The 22,089-nt window shown below is 50.1% G+C and overlaps 1 protein-coding gene across 1 annotated transcript; it reads right to left on the reverse strand.

Annotated features, from left to right (window-relative positions):
* Positions 1-17,445: 17,445 nt before the first annotated feature.
* Positions 17,446-21,864, reverse strand: LOC123488801 (piggyBac transposable element-derived protein 4-like). The gene is made up of 5 exons (XM_045219582.1): positions 21,652-21,864; positions 20,751-21,237; positions 19,636-20,571; positions 17,678-18,352; positions 17,446-17,510 (listed from the first exon to the last, which is right to left on the reverse strand). Exons 1-5 carry the CDS (start codon positions 21,862-21,864, stop codon positions 17,446-17,448), a joined length of 2,376 nt encoding a protein of 791 aa, XP_045075517.1.
* Between the last annotated feature and the right edge of the window lie 225 nt (positions 21,865-22,089).

The raw sequence follows: 22,089 nt of genomic DNA on the forward strand, positions 1-22,089 counted from the left end.
AACATCTGAACGGGAGAGGGTTGCAATGCTCTCGGCCCCTGGCGCGATGGTTGTGAGCGTAATAGATGAGCCCGGCCTACTGAGACACTGAGTGGACTGTTGACTACTCGAGAGGTTGTGTGTATTGTGCTAATTTTCTGCAACTTTCAAGGTTATGTGTGCAATGTACTTTACAATAAAACGTGCATCCCTTAACCAGACGTCCATAGTTTTGTTTCACACAGACACAAGTCCCAGAGATGCTCAAATGCATTTAGTATATCCTGTGTTACATGCTAAACCTGTACAGGTCCACAAACCACAGGCTACAGCCTTGGCTGAGTACAACAGCCTTGGATGGATACAGCAGCCTTGGCTGAGTACAACAGCCTTGGCTGGGTACAACAGCCTTGGATGGATACAGCAGCCTTGGCTGGGTATAACAGCCTTGGATGGATAGACAGCTTTGGCTGAGTTTGGATAGACAGCTTTGGCTGAGTATAACAGCCTTGGATGGATACAGCAGCCTTGGCTGGGTATAACAGCCTTGGATGGATAGACAGCTTTGGCTGGGTATAACAGCCTTGGATGGATAAACAGCCCTGTGTGGATGTTTGAACTCCATAGCCCATTGGTATAGCCCATTGGTAGACAACTATTGGTTGTGCTGATGAGCTTGGCTGGATGGTTCCAATACCATGGTGTTTACATAAAAAGGCTGCCCCATTTCCCTATCAACCTTGTCAGTGGCTTGTGTCACCTAGTTCTCTATAATGGCATCACTTTTCAATGGCACGTTCGATAATGCTACACTCTTCAATAGGCCTTCCAACTACCCGGAGTCCAAGGGCCATTGTTATAATCTCTATGAATACAGCCGCATCTTTTACCTCCCTGTCTGTCACGCGCTCGTTATGATCACGGGCTTGGTTGTCAACCTGTACATGCTCATCAGGCTCCACTGTTCCTGTTCAAAGGACTCTGGCGAAAGAAAGGCCTTGGTGATCTCAACGTTTTTTTTCCACATATGGGAGTCTGTGACATAGCCAGGTTGCTGACTACCCCGCTCTGGGTTACTCAGACCATTCTCATGAAGGGCTGGGTGTTTGGCTACGTGGTGTGCAAACTGATGAAGGGAGTGATTACGGTACGTAGCACCGGTCTTACTCCTTGAAAAGGTGTACACACAAGCATGTCCCACCAGCTCAGCTACTGACATCTCTCGTTTGTGCTTCTATTTCCACAGTTCAGTTTCCAGTACGGAATACTTATCATGGTCTATATCAACATCGAGCGATACGTAACTGTGGTACACAACAGGACAACCCTCAAGTGCATGGCGTCCAGACGTAGGTCGAGCAGAAGGAGAACCGTGTCTCGATTGTGCGCCTGTGTGCCAGCCGTCTCGGCTCTCTTGGACATATGCTATTACACCGTTCGCCCCATATCCGGGACTACCATGATGTGTTTGAACGTTATGCATCCTCATTCTCAAATTGCCACCTTGTGGGGTAGGATGGCACTTTGTTTCATGTTACCCATAGTTGTTCTTGTTTACTGCAACGGAATGATAGTGTACAGTGTCAGAAAGCACGTGAACCGGAATGCGTTTGGGGGTAAGATGACAAGGGCTCAAGTCCTGCCCTTCCTCACGGCTGCGTTCTTTGTGTGCTGCTGGATCCCCTGGATGGGCAGCACCCTATATTACCGATGGCATATGGAGTGTGAGGAAGTGAAGTACGTGGTCCTCAATGTCTGCATGGCTATAGGGAACATGCACTGTATCACAAGTCCTACTCTGTATATATTTATGAGGGTCCGCAGGGACACAAAGAGCTCCTTTAGTCTCCGAACTGCACATACTCCTCCATCTCACCAAAGGCGCATTACCGGGAGACGGTCTGTCTCTGATGAATAACAATGAATAAGAGTGAGACTGGATGAATCCACTGATTTGTTTTGTTGGTCTATGGTAAACGAAATGCTGATATATTGGTGTGCCATATTAGTGTGAATAGTAGTGGTCTCCTACTGTGTGGTATACATCCCTGTGTAATAAATAAACTATCTGTCCAAACTACTACCTGTGTTGTGTATTGGGGTATCAGCTGAGTGAGGTAACAATACACGCACATCAATAAACACACCAATACTCTCAAAGGGTGCCAGAGTAACTCGACTTTATTGTACAACGTTTCAGGTATCAACACGGATACCTCACACACATAACTGACTGACACATCATTCCATTCCCCTTTTCTAACACAACCCCAGTAGCCCCAGAGTAGTTGTCATATAGTCATACAGTCATAGACATATAGGCAGGCGATGTCTCTCGGTCCCACTAGGGTGATACCTGGACACATAGACACAAACCCTATACATAAATATAATATAGGTATGGACACACGACACACTACACAATACTTTTGGCTACATGTCTACATATACACCAACACCCAAACCCAAACCCACACCCCACACCCCACACCAAAGCCCAAGCACACCACCAACAAACACCCAGACTCATTAGTTAGTGTCCTCCAAGGTTTACCCATCCACCCTTGCTCGTTTTCTCTTTCTCACTCTCACATCAACTGAGGCTCTCCGCTGCTGCTGCTGAGCGTTATTAGTCCTTTTACGGCCCTGGACCTGGCCACTTGTCATTGGCATGGGTATCTCTCCCATATCCAAATGTTGAGTCCTAGGCTCTTGAACAGGCGTCATACCCTTTCGTATGGCGAGCGCTGCAAGGCCGTTTGTCTCACGCAGAGCCCCTATCATGGCACTGAGGTTGGTTGACTTCCGAGCCCTGGCACTTATCAACTCTCCCTTTGAGACCATCATGGTCGCAGCGTAGTCCCGTTTCAACATCTCCACAGAGAACACGTCAGAGCCGTGAACACTGTTAAACACCTCGGCTGCGTCCATCCACTCCCAATCCTCCTCTAGCTCGACTAAGTGACCACGGTTATCACGGTTGACTGTCAAAAGCATCTTGTCCTGGTGATACACAGTCCGCGTTGTACAAAAAGAGCTCACGTTTTTCACGGGTACACCCGAGTACTCGGTTGTGTACACACTCAGTCTGGGCCCGTGGAAGGCTCCTCTAGGGCCTCGTCTAGATTCTCTCAGGTGCCCTTTGTCGTAAGCTTCCTTAGGTGCATTCCGAGACATCGCCCTTTTGATAACCGCCCCGTAATACAAGGGAGCGGAGCACTGGAACATCTCCCCTCCCAGCACGCACTTGTTGAACGTAAGTTCGTTCAAAGGTTCGATGGCAGCCGTGGCCTCAAGTATCACAGAGCGCACCGGGTCATTGTTGAAGTCCAAGGTGAATAGCAATCTGGGCGTAGAAGGCTGCTCATCGCCACACCCCCCGCCGCTATCGTTCGCACACTGCCCGAAAGCATTGACGCCTTCAAAGTCTCCCTTTTCGTAGGCGTCCAACATCGCTGTGCCCAACTGGTCCCAAAAGCCAGAGTGGGAACTGGGTGCATATATGGCTATCATATCGTACACTGCTTCAAGTGGCACAGTGATAGACCCTACTTTCTTGTAGGGATTCGACTGGCCTTTCCTGAGGTGTGGAGCATTTTGGTTCGTGGCGTATCTGTACGTGCACAGCTTGTAGTTCTTCATTGCAAGGTTCCTACCCTGTCGAGCCGGGACCTTGCATGTTGAGCAGAGCATCAGCATGTTGTGCGCCACGTCATTGCCGCCCTTGATCTCTTTCTCAGGGAAACACATACCATCTATACCAACAATGCACAAGTGTCCATTTTTCAAACTAGTCTTCAGGTGCTGCTCATGGATCTGGGTTAAGATGTACCCTAGCACCTTGCAGGCAAAGCGACCCTGTATGTCGACCGCACGGGGACATATGTCCGGAAGACATGCAGCGGCACACAGCTTGTAGACAGCATTGGTCTCTAGGCATATTTGTCCGAAGGATAGCTGGTTCAGAGCTTTCAGTCTGTTCCTGTTCATTTGCTTCATGTAACCCCTCAAGTCTGGCCAAAAACTCTCATCGGGGATCTTGGTCCATGGAGGGATCCAAATGTCAAAGACAAAGTGGCACGCCAACTTCATGGCCTCGGCAAACACCAGCTGGTTGATGCAGAAAGAAACCCTCCGGCTGGTGACTCCTGCGCACACAATGTGGCTAGCGTACAGGGCAGCCACGCAGGCGTCTCTGGCGGTGTCGAACCTCAACCCGAACTGCATAATCTCAGACTCTGCAATCATTGTAGCGGACTGGATCAGGTTCTGCCTGTACAGGCACACTGCAGCTATACGATCCATGTTCAGTTTCTCCACGGTGTCCTGTATCTGCTTGGTGCTACGCGTGCGGGTCACATGCTCTGGGAACTCTGATTCCATGATCATAGACCGATCGGCCCAAGCGTCGCTCACAAACCCCATAGTGTTGGTGTTCCACACAAAGCCGCAGTTGTGCACGGCGTTGTACTTGACTGTGTCCACCTTGCCGCTGCTCATGTCTCTGGTCACCACATCGCTCTCCAGTACGCTGGTGTCCAGGAGGTTCTTGAACGTATTGGGGATCACGTTGGACTCCTTGTCTACGGATTTAATGTTCTTCTCGTGGGTTATATGAGCGTCGTCTATCATCACCACGCAGGAGGTCCGCTTCTGCTTGTACTTGAACGCTTGCGGGGTGAAAGACGTCAGCGTCTCTATGCACCCTCTTACCCTCCTGAACTGGTAGTTGAGCACGTTGTTTGCGTAACTCTTACCTTCACCGGGTCCAGTGACATTGAAGAGCATAACCCGTTCGATTGTGTACCTGGGAGCGGTGTTTGTGATAATGTAATTGAACGTGGTAGACGCCTGAAACAACCTGCCCACTTGCAGGCTGTCACAAAACAGGTAGCGCACCAATGCTTGGTCGTACACTTTAATCGGATCCAGAGTGGTGGCCTGTACCGAGTTGTCATCTTGATCGCCCGGTGATAGGTACAATGACTCGTGGATCTCGGCTAGGCTGTGACCGAGAGACAAGCTAGAGTTGCTCATTTTGTCGTCTATCACGTCGCTCAAACCTTTGTACAGGGAGTCTGTGTCGTTGACCTGGTGCTTGACAAGCATATTGATGACAGTGTCAGCTATGCTGTCGAACTGCCTGCGTCCTCTGTACTTGACTTTCATTTCTTTGCTCAGGCGCTCCAGTTTACCCAGATGAGGGTACAGGTGCGCAAAGTAGTAGCTGTGGTCGTCTTTGCTCACCATGAAGGGGTGACGCTCGGATGAGTTGTAGAAACACGAGTACGCTGTCTGACACTCTCCGCTGCAAGCTCTGGAAGGGTCCTTGGAGCGCCTTGGCTTGCAGTAGCACTGTCCGTTGTTCAGCAAAGATGCCAGAGCTCGCGTCCTGCGTCTGCTCTTGATGTCGCATAACACCCTGTCAATGCGGGTTTTCGTGATAGGCATGTGCCTATGGAGCAGTGATTTCACAAACAGGTCCGGGTTCTCCCTGTCTATGAGTGTATCCAGAGTGTACCTGAATACCAAGAGTCCTCTGATGTTCACCTCGCTGCTTCCCAAGGAACCGTTGAGGTCACTGGTGAACGCTTTCACTCTTTCCAGGAACCTCAGGTCCTCCGCTATGTTCGCGTTATACCCAGATTGCATAACGGTCTGGTTCAGCCATTGAGTACTGGTGAGTTTAGACACAAGCGATAGGAACAACTCCTTGCCTTCTCCTTCGCTGGCGCTGTCGGTAATCCTGCCTATAGAGTTCTCCAGAGCCTTCAGATTTAGGTCCACAATAGGCTCTGGTAAGAGGATCACCTGCCTCCCAGATTGGCAGGACGGTGTGTACATGGAACCCTGGAGCTCCTTGACTTTCTTCTTGTCGACCATGTTTGAGTTCAGTGTGTCGCTGCGGATATCCACCCAGTCGAAAATTGAGCCAAGCTCTCCCTTGCTGTCTCTCATGGCTATCATAGCGTTGTTGAGGGATGATGCCTTTTTCCTAACCAGTTGCAGTCGCATGAAGGCGTTGTACGCTTCCTCCAGCGTTTCATTCACAGCCGCTGATGTTGCTGGCATGGAGGAGGTATTGTCGTTGTTGATGTCCTCCATGTCATCTCGTCTGAACACGTCCATGTTGACACTCATATTCATGAGACTGAGCAGGTGGGTACCGGACATGTACTCGTCCGTATCATCTGAGGCTGCGGCCTGTGTGTCCAACTGGGATTGCGGGTCCTCGGTGCTCATGTCTAGTACGAAACAAAATAGGCGCCCTCTAGCGAAGTCCTCTCTGATAGGTGGTGACATGCTGCAGAAATCTGTGTTCTCAAGAGTGACTTGGAGAACCTCCCCTTTGAAGCAATATGTCAGGTATAAGAGGAACTGAAAGGTTGCTCTGTCGTTTGGTGACAAAGCGCCGAAAGACGACTCCTCAGACAACCGGTCGTGTAATATGTCAGAGTCAACCGCTAAAAACAACGCTCTCCTACTGGAAGGCACCTTGGCCCTTTGTACCACAGCTGTGTTTGCCTCTCTGTGAGGCACTATGTTACACTCTGTGGACATGGTCTTGACTTTCGTAGCTGCTGCCATGGTAGTCTGGGCTTGTCTGGTCTAACATATATTGAGCCCTGTGCCTTTCTCTCCTAACCCTAGTAGCCCCAGCCTTGGTCTGATGGTTCATCTGTGTTCTGATAGTTGTGAGCCCTGTGCTGATGGTTCAGCTATGGTCGGATAGTTCAGCTCTGTGTGGATACTCAGCATTAGCGGATGATTCAGCCCTATGCATATGGTGGATATTTGAGCCCTGTGCTGATGGTTCAGCTATGGTCGGATAGTTATGCTCTGTGTGGATACTCAGCATTGTAGGATGATTCAGCCCTATGGGGATATGGTTGGAGAGAAGAGGCCTGTGTGGATATGTGAATAATCAGCAGTGGCAGACAGTTTAGGCCTGTGTGAATATTCAGCTGTGGGGGGACAGTTGAGCACTGTGCTGATGGTTCAGCTATGGTCGGATAGTTCAGCTCTGTGTGGATACTCAGCATTAGCGGATGATTCAGCCCTATGCATATGGTCGGATAGTTGAGCCCTGTGCTGATGGTTCAGCTATGGTCTAATGGTTGAGCCCTATGGGGATATGATCGGAAAAAACAGCCCTGTGTGGATACTCAGCATTGTAGGATGATTCAGCCCTATGGGGATATGGTTGGAGAGAAGAGGCCTGTGTGGATATGTGAATAATCAGCAGTGGCAGACAGTTTAGCCCTGTGTGAATATTCAGCTGTGGGGGGACAGTTGAGCACTGTGCTGATGGTTCAGCTATGGTCGGATAGTTCAGCTCTGAGTGGATACTCAGCATTAGCGGATGATTCAGCCCTATGCATATGGTGGATATTTGAGCCCTGTGCTGATGGTTCAGCTATGGTCTGATGGTTGTGGGATATGATGGACAAAAAACAGCCCTGTGTGGATACTCAGCATTGTAGGATGATTCAGCCCTATGGGGATATGGTTGGAGAGAAGAGGCCTGTGTGGATATGTGAATAATCAGCACTGGCAGACAGTTTAGCCCTGTGTGAATATTCAGCTGTGGGGGGACAGTTGAGCACTGTGCTGATGGTTCAGCTATGGTCGGATAGTTCAGCTCTGAGTGGATAAGTCAGCTGTGGTCGAATGGTTCAGTCGCCGATCAGCCCCTTGGTGGTGTATGCTGCTTTCTCACCCCAGCTCGGATGCCTCATGCCTCATCCTAATACATTATACATTGGCTATCCGGATCTCATATAAACTAGTTTTATTGCCAGCAGATGTCACTAGGCTTCGTACACCCGTAGATCCCTAGAGTGTGAATCATGAACAAAGCTTTGCCGTTCGTGGACATTTTCCCTGACATCTACCCTGAGCGCAGAACTGTCAACCCTGAACTGGAACCTAATCTGGTTGGGGTAATGATCAAATCTGTCTTCTTTCACAGACAGGAAGAGGTGCTCTTGTGCAGAGGGTTGGTGGTGCAGGCTCGAGACAGCATCATCTACACTACAGTACACTTTAAGGTTACTGGTATAGCGCCTGTTGTGGCCTATGACCTAGACTTGATTTGTGATCAGGATGGTGAGGAAGAGACCTGGGAGCTGGTACGGAACACTTGGTCCAGACACTTAGTTGCGGAGCCAGTGCCTGTCCGCGCTCTCCACGATGACATTAAGCGAAAAGTAAATGCTCTGGTATTCCCGCTCAAATCTATATCATTGGCCACAAAGTACTTGGAAACCGTAAGGGGCTCGCTGACTTTCGGAGACTTCTGCCCGGACAGGGGCTACTACATTGCTCGGGACGGTAACACGCCTGCCCTATGCTCCGATGTCATGTTTGGAAGGGTGTATTTCATACCTGCAGACAGGCTGAACGATGTCCTCTCAGCCTCAGACCTCATCTATGATCATGACAAGTCGGAGGCTGAGGCTGAGCTCTTTGACAGTAAACACATGCCCTATTTCTACAAGGCAGCGTGTCTGGACATCGAGACGGTGTTTGACAAGTCATACCGGAATATGGCCCTAAGATGTGAGTCTTTCGCCTACAAGTTCCCCTACTGCACCGAGCGCATGGTAGAGGACATGACAGAGTACAGGAATAAGCTGGTCCAAATACTAGACACTGGCAGGAAACAGCTGCCCCGACAGAGTAAACACGTTTCCATACCAGCTCTGTCGCCAGACATGCCAGGTCAGCAGCACGAGATAACTTGCGTCTCTCTCGTGATCATCAACTCCCATATACCCAAGACATCACCCGAGCAGCACAGGAAGCTGCTGATAGTTGTCTATAACAAATGTAAGGTAACACAGAACTGTTACCCAGAGGCCAACCACGAACTGGCAAGGGGCGCAGGTGTAGATGATGTCAAGAGGATTTCAATACACCCGTGCTCCGGAGAGCTCGCACTCCTGGAGACAATGATCCAAGTGCTCTACCACCAGGAAATAGAACTCCTGTACGTGTACAACGCCGAATTCGACATCAGGGTGATTGAGCAGCGTGTGCATTTCTACGCTGAATCAAACTACGCCAAGCGCCTCGACAGCGCTACCCAGAAACGATGTTCCTCTCTATTGCAAGCCTGGCACGGGCTCTTTATGACCAGGGCCCTGGCCAAGGATGTGTTGCCTTTCTTCCAGTTTGAAAACGTACGTTACCTGGACATGTACAAGGACATGCTGAAGAACCTAGACTCTGTGTTGATGCACGGGACCTTGACCGAGTACAAGCTCCAAATGATGTCTGTGCACATCGAAAGGTTCAACAAAGGCAAGGCCAAGCTGGGCCACTTCAAAATGAACAGCTGCGGTATGAACATCATCGATCTGTACAGGATGGCTGGGACTAGAGAGATCAAGTTTCAGTGCACCAGCATGAAGTTGAACGACGTTGCCCCCTTTGTCATCGCAAAAGCCAGGGCGCTGCACAGAAAGCCTCCGAAGGACACCAGAAAGCTTTGCAAGCTGGCAGACGTTGGTTACTGTCAAATGGACGAGATGATCAGGATGGGGGGAAAGAGTCTCTTTGCTGTGCTAGTCTACAACTTGGTCGACTCGCAGTTGTGCGCCAGGCTGGCTAAAGTCTTCAGGCCCGTATCAAATCTGTTCCATCGATGTAGGACCACTCTCAATATAGACGTCGTGGTGCACGGCCGAGGGGATATGTTTGGTGGATTCGTGCAGAGCATTCACTCGGTTCAGCTCCCTCAGCTTAAGTTTACACTCGATACTCTCAGAGTGAAAGCCGGACCATTGGGTATGGAATTAAACAGCCGCTTGAGATGGGACCCGAGGCTCCAGTCTGACAATGGTGATAGCGAGAAGTGGAAGGGGGGAGCTGTGTGTGATCCTCTCACGGGCCTACACTATTCCGGTCCCGGAATGGGACTTGAGCTTTCGTTTGACTTCTCGAGTATGTACCCGTCCATCATGTGCGCTCTCAACATCTCACCTGAGACCACCATCCCTTGGCCTCCCGTGAACTTCCCCCATGATCTATCTGGTTGGGTTTGTTACAACTGGGAAGCTGAGGGGTTTGAGTACGCATCGCTCATTCTCAAATACGACCAGACCCAAGGATGTTTTGTACGTGCGCCGGCCGTATTCGCTTCCTCGGTGGAGTACTACCTCAACCAGCGAGCCGAGTTCAAGAGGAAGCTCAAGAACCCTGACATCAGTGAGGCCGAGCGGGCCTACTACAAGATGCAGGAGGGAGAGTGTAAAGTCCTTGCCAACTCCTTCTACGGAACGGCTCCTCACCCTTGCGGGCCTCTCATATCTGGCCACGGCAGGCAACAGATTGCCGTGGTAAACAGCTGCGTGGCTACCTTTTACAAGCACCGCTGCCCCGTTGTATACGGAGACACCGACAGCGTCATGGTCTCAGCTGGATACGGACCCGGAGACCTTCCTGAGAGTGACGTGCCCGACCTAGTCGTCGTGTGCAGAGACAACGCGCCCGGTCGGGATAGTGAAAACAAACTCCTGGAGAGCTTCGCGTGTAAGGCCCGGACGGCTTTGGGTGACAAGTTTAAACGGGCTGGCGAGCAGGTGCCTGCCTTTCTGGACTATGTGCACACCGCCTTGGTGGAGGACACTCTCCAGAGGATGTACGTGATAGGCCGAGGTAACACACACCAAAATGTAGTCAGAGACCCGAGAGGAACATTCACCAAGGAAGGCTATCCCGTCTACGCGGCCAGAGTCCCTGGGTCTGAAGAATACACGGACGTAACGGGACCCTTCGTAAAACACAGGCGAGTCAAGCTGGAATATGAAAACAGTTGCTCCATATACTGCCACGTAGCTAAGAAGACCTATGTGGCTCTCACTCACAGCCTAGACGACAAGGGGGATCTGTCCTCTGTCTCCGTGAAAGTTAGGGGCCTGTCGGCCTTCAAAAGCATGCGGTCCCCTTGCGATTCTGCAGTTACGGACACCTTCATAGCTTGCGTAATGAGGGGAGACTGCATCAAACTGGAGACTGACAATGTCTCCTGCTTCTCCACTTCTCCCTGGCACAAGCTCAAGCCCGGCGATGTCATCTTGTACCTGGAGCGGGAACCCCTCGTTGACGATATCGGCCGGTGGTTAGAGCTGCATCGAGCTAGCTCCTTTCTCATCCCCTACAGAGTGGAGGATGTTCTAACCTTGCAGCTGGACTCTGGTTTCTCTGGGGTCTCCACGACACTAGTTCCTGCTGGCGCCTCCGGGTCTGACTCGGTCGATGCCGTAAAAGTGAGAACGCTGTACAAGGACTGGAAATACTGCATGAACCACATGTTCTCTAGCAAGCAAGCCATCCTCAGAGACTTGCTCACGTGCAAAGCTTCTGAGCTCATTGCGTCCAAGATGGGAGCGGGGTTCTTTCCTTGGAGCACTCTCATCAAATCCTCAAAGAACAAGTGCTTTAGTCAACAAACACTGGATCGCTTTAAAGTTGCCAACTCCAGCGTGAAAACCACCTACGTAGAAACTGTAAAGACGTGGCTACAGCAGATCACGGGACTCTCCGTCAAGCCCGTCGAGTGCATCGAGTATCACAAGTGCAACCCATGCGAAGCCGCTTTCTACAGATACCCGTTGAACCTCCAGGCTAACACAGGGTGTATCACGGCCATGTTCGGAGGCTCGCTCATGTGCGAGGCCAAAGTCTCAGAATCCGGAAAGGTCCCTGAGAGCGATAGGGAGTACGGATGCGACCTTCAATCAGACCTTAACACCGCCGCACGCGATGATACCTCGGACCAGGTTCGCCAAGCACACCAGGCCACATTCATAGGTTCCTCCTCTTGTCACACGGAGCTCATAGCTCACCCCTACCAGCCTTTCAACAAATGTTTCGCCAACTCTAGGGTGTTGATAGCTCACTACTCAGACTGTACCTTGGTCAACCGCTCCGGGAAGCTTGTGGCTCACTGCATTATAGACTACTGCTTGCCTCGCTACATGTACAGCTCTGCTCTGGGTGCCCAAAGCCTGGATGATTGTAAGGAGCACCTGCTCACCTCCGTCGCCTCTATCAGAGAGAGGTTGAAGAGGGGCACTGTGACTTTCAACACCGTAATGAACAACTGCCCCGAACACATGATACCGGCATGCGGGACTCGGGAGTTGGAACACCTAAGGATAAACAGGGAGACAGTGGCTCGTCTACCGGGTGAGAAACTCGAGACATGCCTCAAGGTGATCACCGAGGACATGTCCCTAAAGCCCCGAGACGTCTACAGGAACCTAAGCGCTTTGCTCGGGAAAAGGCTCACCGAAGCCATCTCTGAAGGCATAGTGTCCCTCAGAAACGACGACTCTTTGCCTCGTCCCTGCTCGGACACCTTCATCTCGATTTCCGTGCCGACTGTCATGCTGACAGACGCGGGGATTGACTCCTCTACCGGGAGCCTGTCCATAGCGAGAAGCGAGCTGTGTGAGAGGACTCTAGTTGACCTGGCCGGTCTTCTGTATCAGACCGTACTGGTGTTGCATGTGCACACTCCCGAAGCGTTCAGCTCAGCGGCCCCTATGTACCCCGGCTCGGTTCTTTGCATCATGCCCTACTCCTGTGCCGACACCACCCTCATGAGCACGTGGATCGAGACCTTCAGGGAGAAGAAGTGGCTCATACCCATCCAAGCCAAGCTCGGCAAGAGGACGCGTCCTCCCGTAGATTGCAGACAGGTTACATATCATTGCGCAGGCTGTAAAAACTTCTACAGAGACCTGTTTGCAAACAACGTACCGGCCCGCAAGCTTATCCAGCACGTCTACGGCCAAGACAAGAGGAGAAAGATAGGACAGTGTGTCAACGAAAAACGCTGGCTCTCTTGATCCTCGCTCTCCTCCACATTGCCCCAAGCAACCCTCTGCTAAACGTTGACTGAGATGAAAATCACCATATATATGAATCCGTAGATAGGCGTCAATCAAACACTGGAAAAGGTGTATTCCCCCCCTTTCAAACCCAGCTTACACCGGATTAAGAATGTCTTTCAGTCAGAAGGAGTACGTTTTCTCCCACACCATGACCAGGGTCAGTCAGGCCCATCAGCCTGCTACATTCAGAATCGACCTGAACGGCCTCATACCCTTGGGAGACTGCAGCACCCTGTTTACAATTGACAACATGAGTGTTACAGCGTACAAGCAAGGCACTTTGGAAAGAATACCAGTCAAGTTCACCGTACTCAACGATAACAAGACAAGGGTCCTGACGAACGATCCGTGTAAGCTTTCCTCAAAGTGGCAGGTGGACATTGACTGTGGATCCTGTATGAAGATAGCCGGCACCGACGCAGTACCTTTTACACGCAACCCATCTATGTACGATGAAGAAAACAGGCAGGCTCTCGTCAATGTCTTGGCGTTCATGATGTCAAACAGCCTCTGGACCTCGGACAGAGCAAGAGGGGCTCTCGATGTCCTCCTTGGCTTTACTCGAGGGCAGTTTGAATTCACCTGCGACCTGTGTTCTGAGATTGGCGTCGCCTGCATCATGAAAGGCCAAGGTGGACTTCCGTCATTCTCTTTCCCTCGGTGTGCGGACGGTTACGTGTGTATACCTTCCCACCAACCCAGCGCTGACAATGACTATGTGGCTCTCAGAAATCTCCTAGCACTCTTGAGATCTGCTTCCCTTGACAACCTTGACATTGTAACACGTGTCACTCAGGAGATGGCAACGGACCGTTCATTGCGAGAGCTTGAATGTACATCTTTCCCTACTAGAAACAAATACAAGGGAGACATTTCAATATCATACGCGGCGATGAAATACATTTCATCCCTGTACCATACCATGAGCGAGTACGCTGATAACATGGCCATAGTAGACAGCCGTACGCCTCACATCAGAGTCTTGGTCGAGAGCCCCTCTGGGAACATAGGTGAAATAACCGGGTCTATGTCCCTAACCATAATATACGGATCAACTATCTCTGCCATCTATGGAAGACTCATCAATGGCTTGCGGCCTGCGGACGATGACCAATTAGAGAGTATTGCAAACATCTCACAGTTGAGCACAGACGTGGTCATCAGGAGGACTCCGTTGAAGTTTATGTTCAATAAGCATATGACGTTAAACGATTGGTGTACCTTCTACTATGGGTGAAATGGGCAGGCTGGCAAGTGAATGGTATATGTAATGTGTTTTTTTTGTGTGTGTATAAATAAAACACATCATGAAACGGATGGTTATGCACTGTTGTGTATTGATGGCAAGTCATATACTATTGTCAATGACGTGATGAGACTGTCCATCTGATGTTTGTACATCTCTGTGACTACATACTCTAAAGCCAGGTATATAGGTTTGCAAACAGATATTGCCATCACCAAGCTGACCACACATGTGTTGTTGATGATATATCCAAGTCTATTCGAAATGATATGTTGAATAATCCCGTAACGTTACTTAGGATTGGTAAACATGGTATGGGTGAGGACAGGTGAATATTATTGTACAGTGTGTGAATAAAGAGTCAAGCATCACCACACGGATGGTCATTTATGTATTTATTTATGCCAGGACATAACAGGTTACACGGTACACTTCAATTAAACTCATACAGGCTGACACATGTTCATCATTGCACATCCAGCTCCTTTGGACCTATTGCATCACAGGCAAGGGTCTTGTCACAAAGGTAACGTTTTAACCCTTGTCATGTATACCAGAACATCTCTAATGGTAGATGCCTTTAACTCGTACCCAAACTCAAACCCAGACGTGTCAAACGTAACAGAGTATATATGTCCTTTTGACGTTACAATTTCAAACAGGTATCCAGGACTGTTGTCATCCATATGGCAGATTGCTGCAGCATTGAAAATTACAACCATGTTGTATCCAATGTATGCCAGTTTCCATCATTTTCGGTACTGTATGGAACAGGCTTGCGGGATTTGTTACGGCCACGGAGCGAGTCAACATTGCTTGCCATAGTCACACACCCTAGTTCTGTATATGTGTAATGATCATCAGAGGTCCTTTGCTGGTTGCCACATGCTACTTGATACACACATCAGTAGTACTACAGGTGTAAATACTTCTGTTGAGATGTGCTATGCATAGCATTCTACGGTTTCCTCCATCTCTGTTCACGTTCATAAGGGCTTGCCTTTATGAAGCGTTGTAGCTGAGGTGGCATGTCACCCTCGATATACTCAGCCCTTTCCATTGTGCTCCTGCAGAGCTCTTGCATCATAGGAAAGGGCCTGGTTACGAATGTCCCATTTTCAAACGTTGTCATGTAGTGCAGCAAACCTCTCAATGTGGGGAAGGGGTCACCGGTCCCACAAGTAAACCCCGAACGATCAAAGGTTACCTTATATATTTTGTCTTTTGCTGTTACAATTTCAAAGAGGTACCCAGGACGCTCTTCATCCATATAACAGATTGAGGCAGCCGGATTTTGGTATTCCTCTTCCATCTTTTCTAGATCCTTTATCACTTCTATGTGCTCGCATGACCCTGGGGAACTGCCAGGTGAAAGTCCCCACCATGCACCTTTCAGGGACTGTATCATGTCACGCATGTCTTCCACTATGCGTTTGCAGCAGGAACCCAGGTTCGGAGGTTCCGGAATGTCTCCCGGTCTATCCATCAAGTACCCGTATGGGACTTCTGCAATCAGATCTTGTATCATTCTAACTGGGTTTTTATATTGGAATTGTACAAAGTCGGTGCATCTGTAATGTCCTCTTGTGAGGTATACACCAAATGTGATCACGGTATTCTCATCATATTTCACCATACCTGAACACACTCCTCCAGGCATTGCACCAAAGTATCCTGCCATTACAATGGCTCCTACATTAACCTCAGGTCTGTTCATCAGAGACATAATCTGCTGTTGAGATACGGATCCCCACCAACATCGGTCTTGCATCCAGCCTACAAATGACGCCCATGTGTTGTTCAATAGATGCCAGTTGCCATAGTTGTTTTCCATTCCTACTCTTTGCCTACAGAAACGGAGTGAATCGAAGTTGCTTGTCTTCACATACGCCATAGTCCCTAATATGTTTGCTATATGTTTCATGTGCATCGGCTATAGTATGCTACACGCATCGTAAGTAGTACGTACTGGTAAAGTGATTGAGCTAAATTTACATTTCGGTACTGATCTTGGGTTACTATATCCGATGGGTATACACCTGTATATCGTTCACTCAACCCATTGTTCATATCACAGTCTGCATGATGTCTGAGGAGAGTGGTATAGAAACCGAAAACAGCGAGCTCAGCCCGGTAGGATAAAGTCATTACACCCTAGGTTACGCACTATGCTTGTACACGAGATGATACTCCTAAGTACTTGGTATGCTTTCTGAAATTACTCTCCACTCCACAGGTGTCTACCGTACTACTGAGCCGTTCCGTAGGTACTCAGATATATTGTGGATGACTTTGCTGATCATATTGCATGCACTGTTGTACATACCATGACCATTTGCAAATTATACTTTGCTATTTCTTTCCATACAATATACATCTTAGGAGAGCGATTACATACTAACCTCTGACAGAGAGGAACCTCAACATCCTGAGTTACACCAACTGCATCCCCTGTTGCACCCCGAGGTCCTCAACCATGCACAACCTCACCCTCAACCAGCGTTGCCTCCTCTTCACCAGGGTAACAATGCAGAGGATGACATGGTAGATGTTGAAATGTGTAATGTGATGGCACATTCACTGTGTGTATGGACTATGGTTAATGTGATTACTCTTCTGTCTCCCAAGTACATGGCCGATGACGAAGAAGAGTATGAGGACGCCTACGTGCCAATTGAGGAAGATGACTAAGGAGAAGCCCTGTTTATTCCTTTGATGACCCATTGTATGATTATGTATGTTTATGTTCCAGATTGTATATTGTGCAAAGTGACTGTTTGTGTATGGATATTGTCAGACTGAAGGGTCCAATGTACTATTTCAATAAACGTGAATGGACATTCGTAGTTTCACAAGTATTTTGTATTTATTCACAGATATCCATAGACATGTATTACAACACAAGGAGGCTTACATTACAATGTACATGACATAGTACAACAGGGATACACCACTCATCACATAAGCACCTATAGTTGCAATACATTACAGGTTGCTCGTGAGTGTACGACACGCTGTGGATTGGCAATGTAATCTACATCCCCTAAGCTCTGGTCCGCGTGCATCAGGGAACAGGGTTGAGATACAAATGTGACTCTGTCAATCCTGCTGATGTAGGACAGCACACCTGCGATATCTGAGAAGCGTGCCCTTGTCCCTACTGTAAAACCAAAGGTATCGAACGTCACCTTGAATCTATTCCCAAATGCAGTGACAATGTCAAACAGGTATCCCAGGCTGACATCGTCCATATAATGAATTGCTGCAGCCGGGTTCTCGTGCATTGGTCCTTTCTTTCGTAGATGCTCTATTACTTCACGGTAATGGGGTGACCATACTGCGTTGCCGTATGACGCTCCCCACCATGAGTCTTTCAGCACCTTCATCATGTAACACATTTGTCCCACTATATGTGTCACGGAAAAGTAGTCTGGGTTGTGAGGTATTGTCCAATGTTGACGCAGAATGCGCCCTTCACCCAGCTTATCGACCAGATGTCGTATTATGTCAATTGGCGTAGAGAAGTCGCCCTCTACCAAGTCCTTACATATGTAACTGCCTCCACAGATGGCCACATGAAATGTCAGTACTGCGTTGTGAGTCTTCGCCGTAACCGAACATACTCCTCCGGGCATGTCACCAAAGTGTGCCGCAATAACAATATCTCCAAAGCGAATCTTACGTCCGCCCATGAAGGAGCTAATCTGATCTGCAGAGACTGAGCCCCACCAGCGCTCACCTAGCCATTCTAGAAAGGAGTGCCACGTTCTGTTCAATATCGACCACTTAAGCATGAGATGTATCTGCTGATGTTTTTTAGCATCCTCCTCGGCTCGAACCATATCTTCAACATCGTCATCGTCAACGTCGAAGTAGTCGTCAACCGCTTCTTCGTAAACATTGTCCCTGTCCACATGTCTGGTGTTTGACCCGTACTGGGGAGGGGTGTCCTCCTCCTGACTCCTGGTGTCTTCCACGGTATCACTTAGAGTGTCGTGTTCGTGCTCATACGTCCAATCATTGTAGTCACCTGCCATTGTTGCTTGGCAATCGGTCTCTGAATCGGACCGGTTGGAATCTGCAGGGCTGAATGTGTGTTGTCTAAAACTGTTCCCGCATGCATCTGAGTCATATAGGTGCTGGTCGTCCACAGGGCTGTTGTTTGACTCGTACTGGTCACCGGGTTCTGTTTCCTGAAGCCTGGTGTCCTCCGGTTGATCACCTAGAGTTTCGTATTCAAATGGATACATCATGCTTCCTTCCCAATCGATCTCGGAATCGCACCTATCGGAATCGGAAGGGTTGAATGTTTTTTGCGTACAACCGTTCTCGCATGAATCTGCTCCGTAAAACATTTGGTCGTCTACAGGGCTGTTGTTTGACAAGTACTGGTCATGGGGTTCAGCTTCCTGAAGCATGGTGTCGTCAACATTATCACCTAGAGTTTCATATACATTTCCATTGTCCTCTATTGGGTATCCGTCATGTTCCTCACACGTCCAATCATTGTAGTAACTTGAGCTTGGTGATAGCCTTGCACTCTCAAAATCGGACCAGTCTGAGGCTGAACACTCGTCTCTTAGTGGCGTAACACTGGTGCTACTTCTATCTACTTTGCAGTACCCGTAGCAAGACAGCATCTGATGCCTCTGGACGCAAACAACTGTCTCAAAATGGTTACCAACATTCTCCAAATAGATCCCCTGGCTAGACACCTTTACACCATTACAACGGTGTATAAGCCACCTCCCGGTGTAGTATGTATATATGCTTACACCCAAACAATCTGCAGCTGCTTGAATCTCCACTTCCGTAGCCCAAGTACCTAGAGAGGCCATTTGTGATTTGGTAATGTAGTCTGATACTGAACGGTAGCCACTTCTCAACATGCTGGTGTATATCACATCATTGCTTTGTAGCTGCTCCACGACGACATTTCGAATGGTTCTATGAAACTCATCTGTACCACAAACCGCTTCACTGACCGCTCTGAAGAAACAATTGCCGTCGCCTTTTATCGGTATGTTTTTGCACGGAGCCCCTAACTCACCAGTGACTGTACAGAGTACAGACTGGTCCTTGAAGCAATTCACCTTCAGCCTGTTGCAAAGAACCTTCGCATCTGCAGCCCCGATAGGGTTGAACTGCTTCTCTCTACATGGGTCCCCAGTAGCAAGCATAGTATCCTGACACCCTGCCATCAATTAGTTTAGTCTACTCTAGAGGTCTTTGCTATTGTCATTAGTACAGTCATTAATACCTGCTTCACCGGCTTGTGGACTGTGTGAGTTTGGGTATGCGATTTAAAAACACCCCCCTATTCGACCACATTCCGTGGACTGTACCGCTGTACTGTTTGAGTATGGATGATAACCCTCCCGTTGTCCTGGTATTCTGTACACACGCCGTGCCCTCCGGGTCGAACTGTCCCCCTCTCACTAAAGGCCCAATTGGAACATGTGGGACAGTATGCGTGCGAACAGCCTTTGCAGATGTATTTGTTACACTTGGTGCACACCGTGTGTGTTTTACAGTCCTTCTTTGTGGGGCAGACCTGACACCTCTTCCTCTTACTGGGTTGTGCGGGGTTGGGTGCTTGGGCCGGTGCGTGGTCCGGTGCTGCGGGGGCGTGATCCCGCCGGGGCTGATCACGATACGTAGCCCTCTGAACAGCTTTGACGAGCGCCGCAGAGGCTTCGGTGCGAGGGAGACGGGCCCTTCTTTGTATGAACGGAGTCACTAGTGCCTTTCCCAGCTGCTCGAGGAACACCCTCCTCTTGTTTCGCTTACCAGGCATCCAAGTGGGGTTGAGCTCTCGCCATATGACAAAAGCGTTGTAAGAGGACACGTCAAGGATGTTGTGGAAGATGACCAGGGGCCAGCGCGCGGTCATCCTCCTGCAGCTGTAGGTTCCAATCACCTTGTCTAGGTTGTCCACACCTCCCTTGTTGCTGTTGTAGTCTAGGACGATGGCCGGCTTCTTGTCCTGGCGACGGCTAACGTGAGCCTCGGTGTGCAGCGTGCTCAGGAGTAAGACGTTCTTGTTTTTCTTTGCCAGGTAGGACACTAGAGCGGTGGTGGGCGTGAAGGCGAACTTGGAGGAGAAGAGGAGCCTGTCCTTTGAGGCGAGCAGCGCCTGCGGGAGCTCTGGCTTGTTCTTTCTGACTGTGCCGACCACGGTGACGTTCCTCGTCAAGAGCTGGCGCGCGAGCTCGTATGAGGTGAAGAAATTGTCGCAGGTGACGTTGTGACCCCTGAGTCCCTGCGTCAAATCGAGCACGACCCTCATCCCCTGGTTCTTCTCGGGGCCTCCGCATGTGGCCTTGCCGGTGTAGACCTGCATCTTCCAGGCGTAGCTGGATTTGGAGTCGCAGGCCACCCATGTCTTGATGCCGTATTTGGCCGGCTTGCTTGGGATATACTGGCGGAAAGGACATCGGCCTGGAGGAGAGAGAGAGAGAGAGAGAGAGAGAGAGAGAGAGAGAGAGAGAGAGAGAGAGAGAGGAGGAGAGGAAAGACAAGAGATTAGCTTTAGCGTGTTGTGTTGTGTTGTGTTGTGTTCAGTGTTGTGTTCAGTGTTGTTGTTGTGCTCTTGTACGGTGTTGTTGGCCCCGGCACACCTCTGAAAGGGACCAGTTGCTCGTCCACCGTCACGTCGGGCCCGGGGTTGTAGAGGAGCGGCAGCCTCTCGACCCACTTGTCCCAGACCTCTCTCACGGCCGCAAGTTTGTCACCGCCGCCTGCTGCGCGTCTCTCGGCTCTGGTCTGGCGGTCGTCGAAGCGAAGGAGTCTCGAGTAAGCGTGAAAGACTTTGAGCGGCATGGTTGCGCGGAAAATGGTCCTTGCGCTCTCGGCGTCCCAGAGACTAGAGGCCGCGTCGCCTCGGGACCTGTACACGCCGGCTAGGATGAGCAGCCCTACGTAGGCTCGCAGGTCTGTGGAGTCCATCGCTTTCCAGTGGCCGCCGCCGCGGTCGCGGTCGAGGTCTTCGTGGTCTTCGTGGCCGTCGTCGGCGGCGTAGTGGCGGTGGTCGTCGTCGCCGTCGCCTCGGGCTCCGTATTTTCGAACGCCCTCCAGATTGGTCATCTCCAGGATGATGTCTTCTATCTCGGGTGTGAAAAACAAGCGAAACGTGGAGAGGATGTCGCGGGCTTGGCCTACGGCCTGCCTAGTAGGCCCGGGCCTCATGTCCTCCGGCACCTCAGCAACCGGCCTGTTACTTTTTGCCGCTGCGGCGGCCCCTCCGACGCCCCGATTGTTGTCACAGGGCACCGAGCACCATTGGATTTGGCCGTTTCTCGACACGAATGTCTCTCTTTCCACTCGAGGGATATCGTGTTGTGTTCTGGGGCTGATGCTGCGGCGGCGGCTGCGGCAGCGGCGGAGGTCTCCTCGCTCTCCTCGCTCTCCTTCACCTTCTCCTTGTTCTTCCCCTTGTTCTTCTTCTTCTTCTTGTTGGTCGTCGTCGTCGTCGTCGTCGTCATCGTCTCGTTCGTCTTCTACGCCTTGACCTTGTTCTACTTGGACATCGTCCTCATCGGCGGCGGCGGCGGCGGCAGCGGCTGCGGCGTCGTAGTCGTCGTCGTCGTCCTCTGTGGTCTCCTCGTCCTCTGGGTTGTATTCCTCCCCGTCTTCTTCTTCGGACGCTTCCTCGTCCGCTTCCTCGTCGCAGTCAGAGTCATTGGAAAATATCTGTTCTAGGACCTGTTTGGCCGTGAATCGCACAGCACTCATAATAGCTTCGGCACCCAGGCTGGGGAAGTCCCCAAGACCTCTCTCTTCGGGACGTGTCCGGACATGCCACGGAGGCAATATTAGTAGTAGTAGTAGTAGTAGTAGTAGTAGTAGTAGTAGTAGTAGTAGTAGTAGTAGTAGTAGTAGTAGTAGTAGTAGTTGTTATTGGTGTTGGTGTTGGTGTTGGTGTTTGTTTACGGCTTACCTAGTACCTCTGGCTCAGAG

This window comes from Coregonus clupeaformis, unplaced genomic scaffold, assembly GCF_020615455.1.
Source record: "Coregonus clupeaformis isolate EN_2021a unplaced genomic scaffold, ASM2061545v1 scaf2502, whole genome shotgun sequence".
Taxonomy (NCBI): domain Eukaryota; kingdom Metazoa; phylum Chordata; class Actinopteri; order Salmoniformes; family Salmonidae; genus Coregonus; species Coregonus clupeaformis.

Excerpts from the sequence above, each read along its gene's own strand:
- LOC123488801 (XM_045219582.1), bottom strand. The coding sequence starts at position 21,864 with ATGAGTGCTGTGCGATTCACGGCCAAACAGGTCCTAGAACAGATATTT. Across the intron at positions 20,572-20,750 it reads GCAACTGGTCCCTTTCAGAG|GCCGATGTCCTTTCCGCCAG; the intron begins GTGTGCCGGGGC and ends TCTCTCCTCCAG. Across the intron at positions 17,511-17,677 it reads CTGTGGAGGCAGTTACATAT|GTGCTGAAAGACTCATGGTG; the intron begins GTAAGGACTTGG and ends TACATGATGAAG.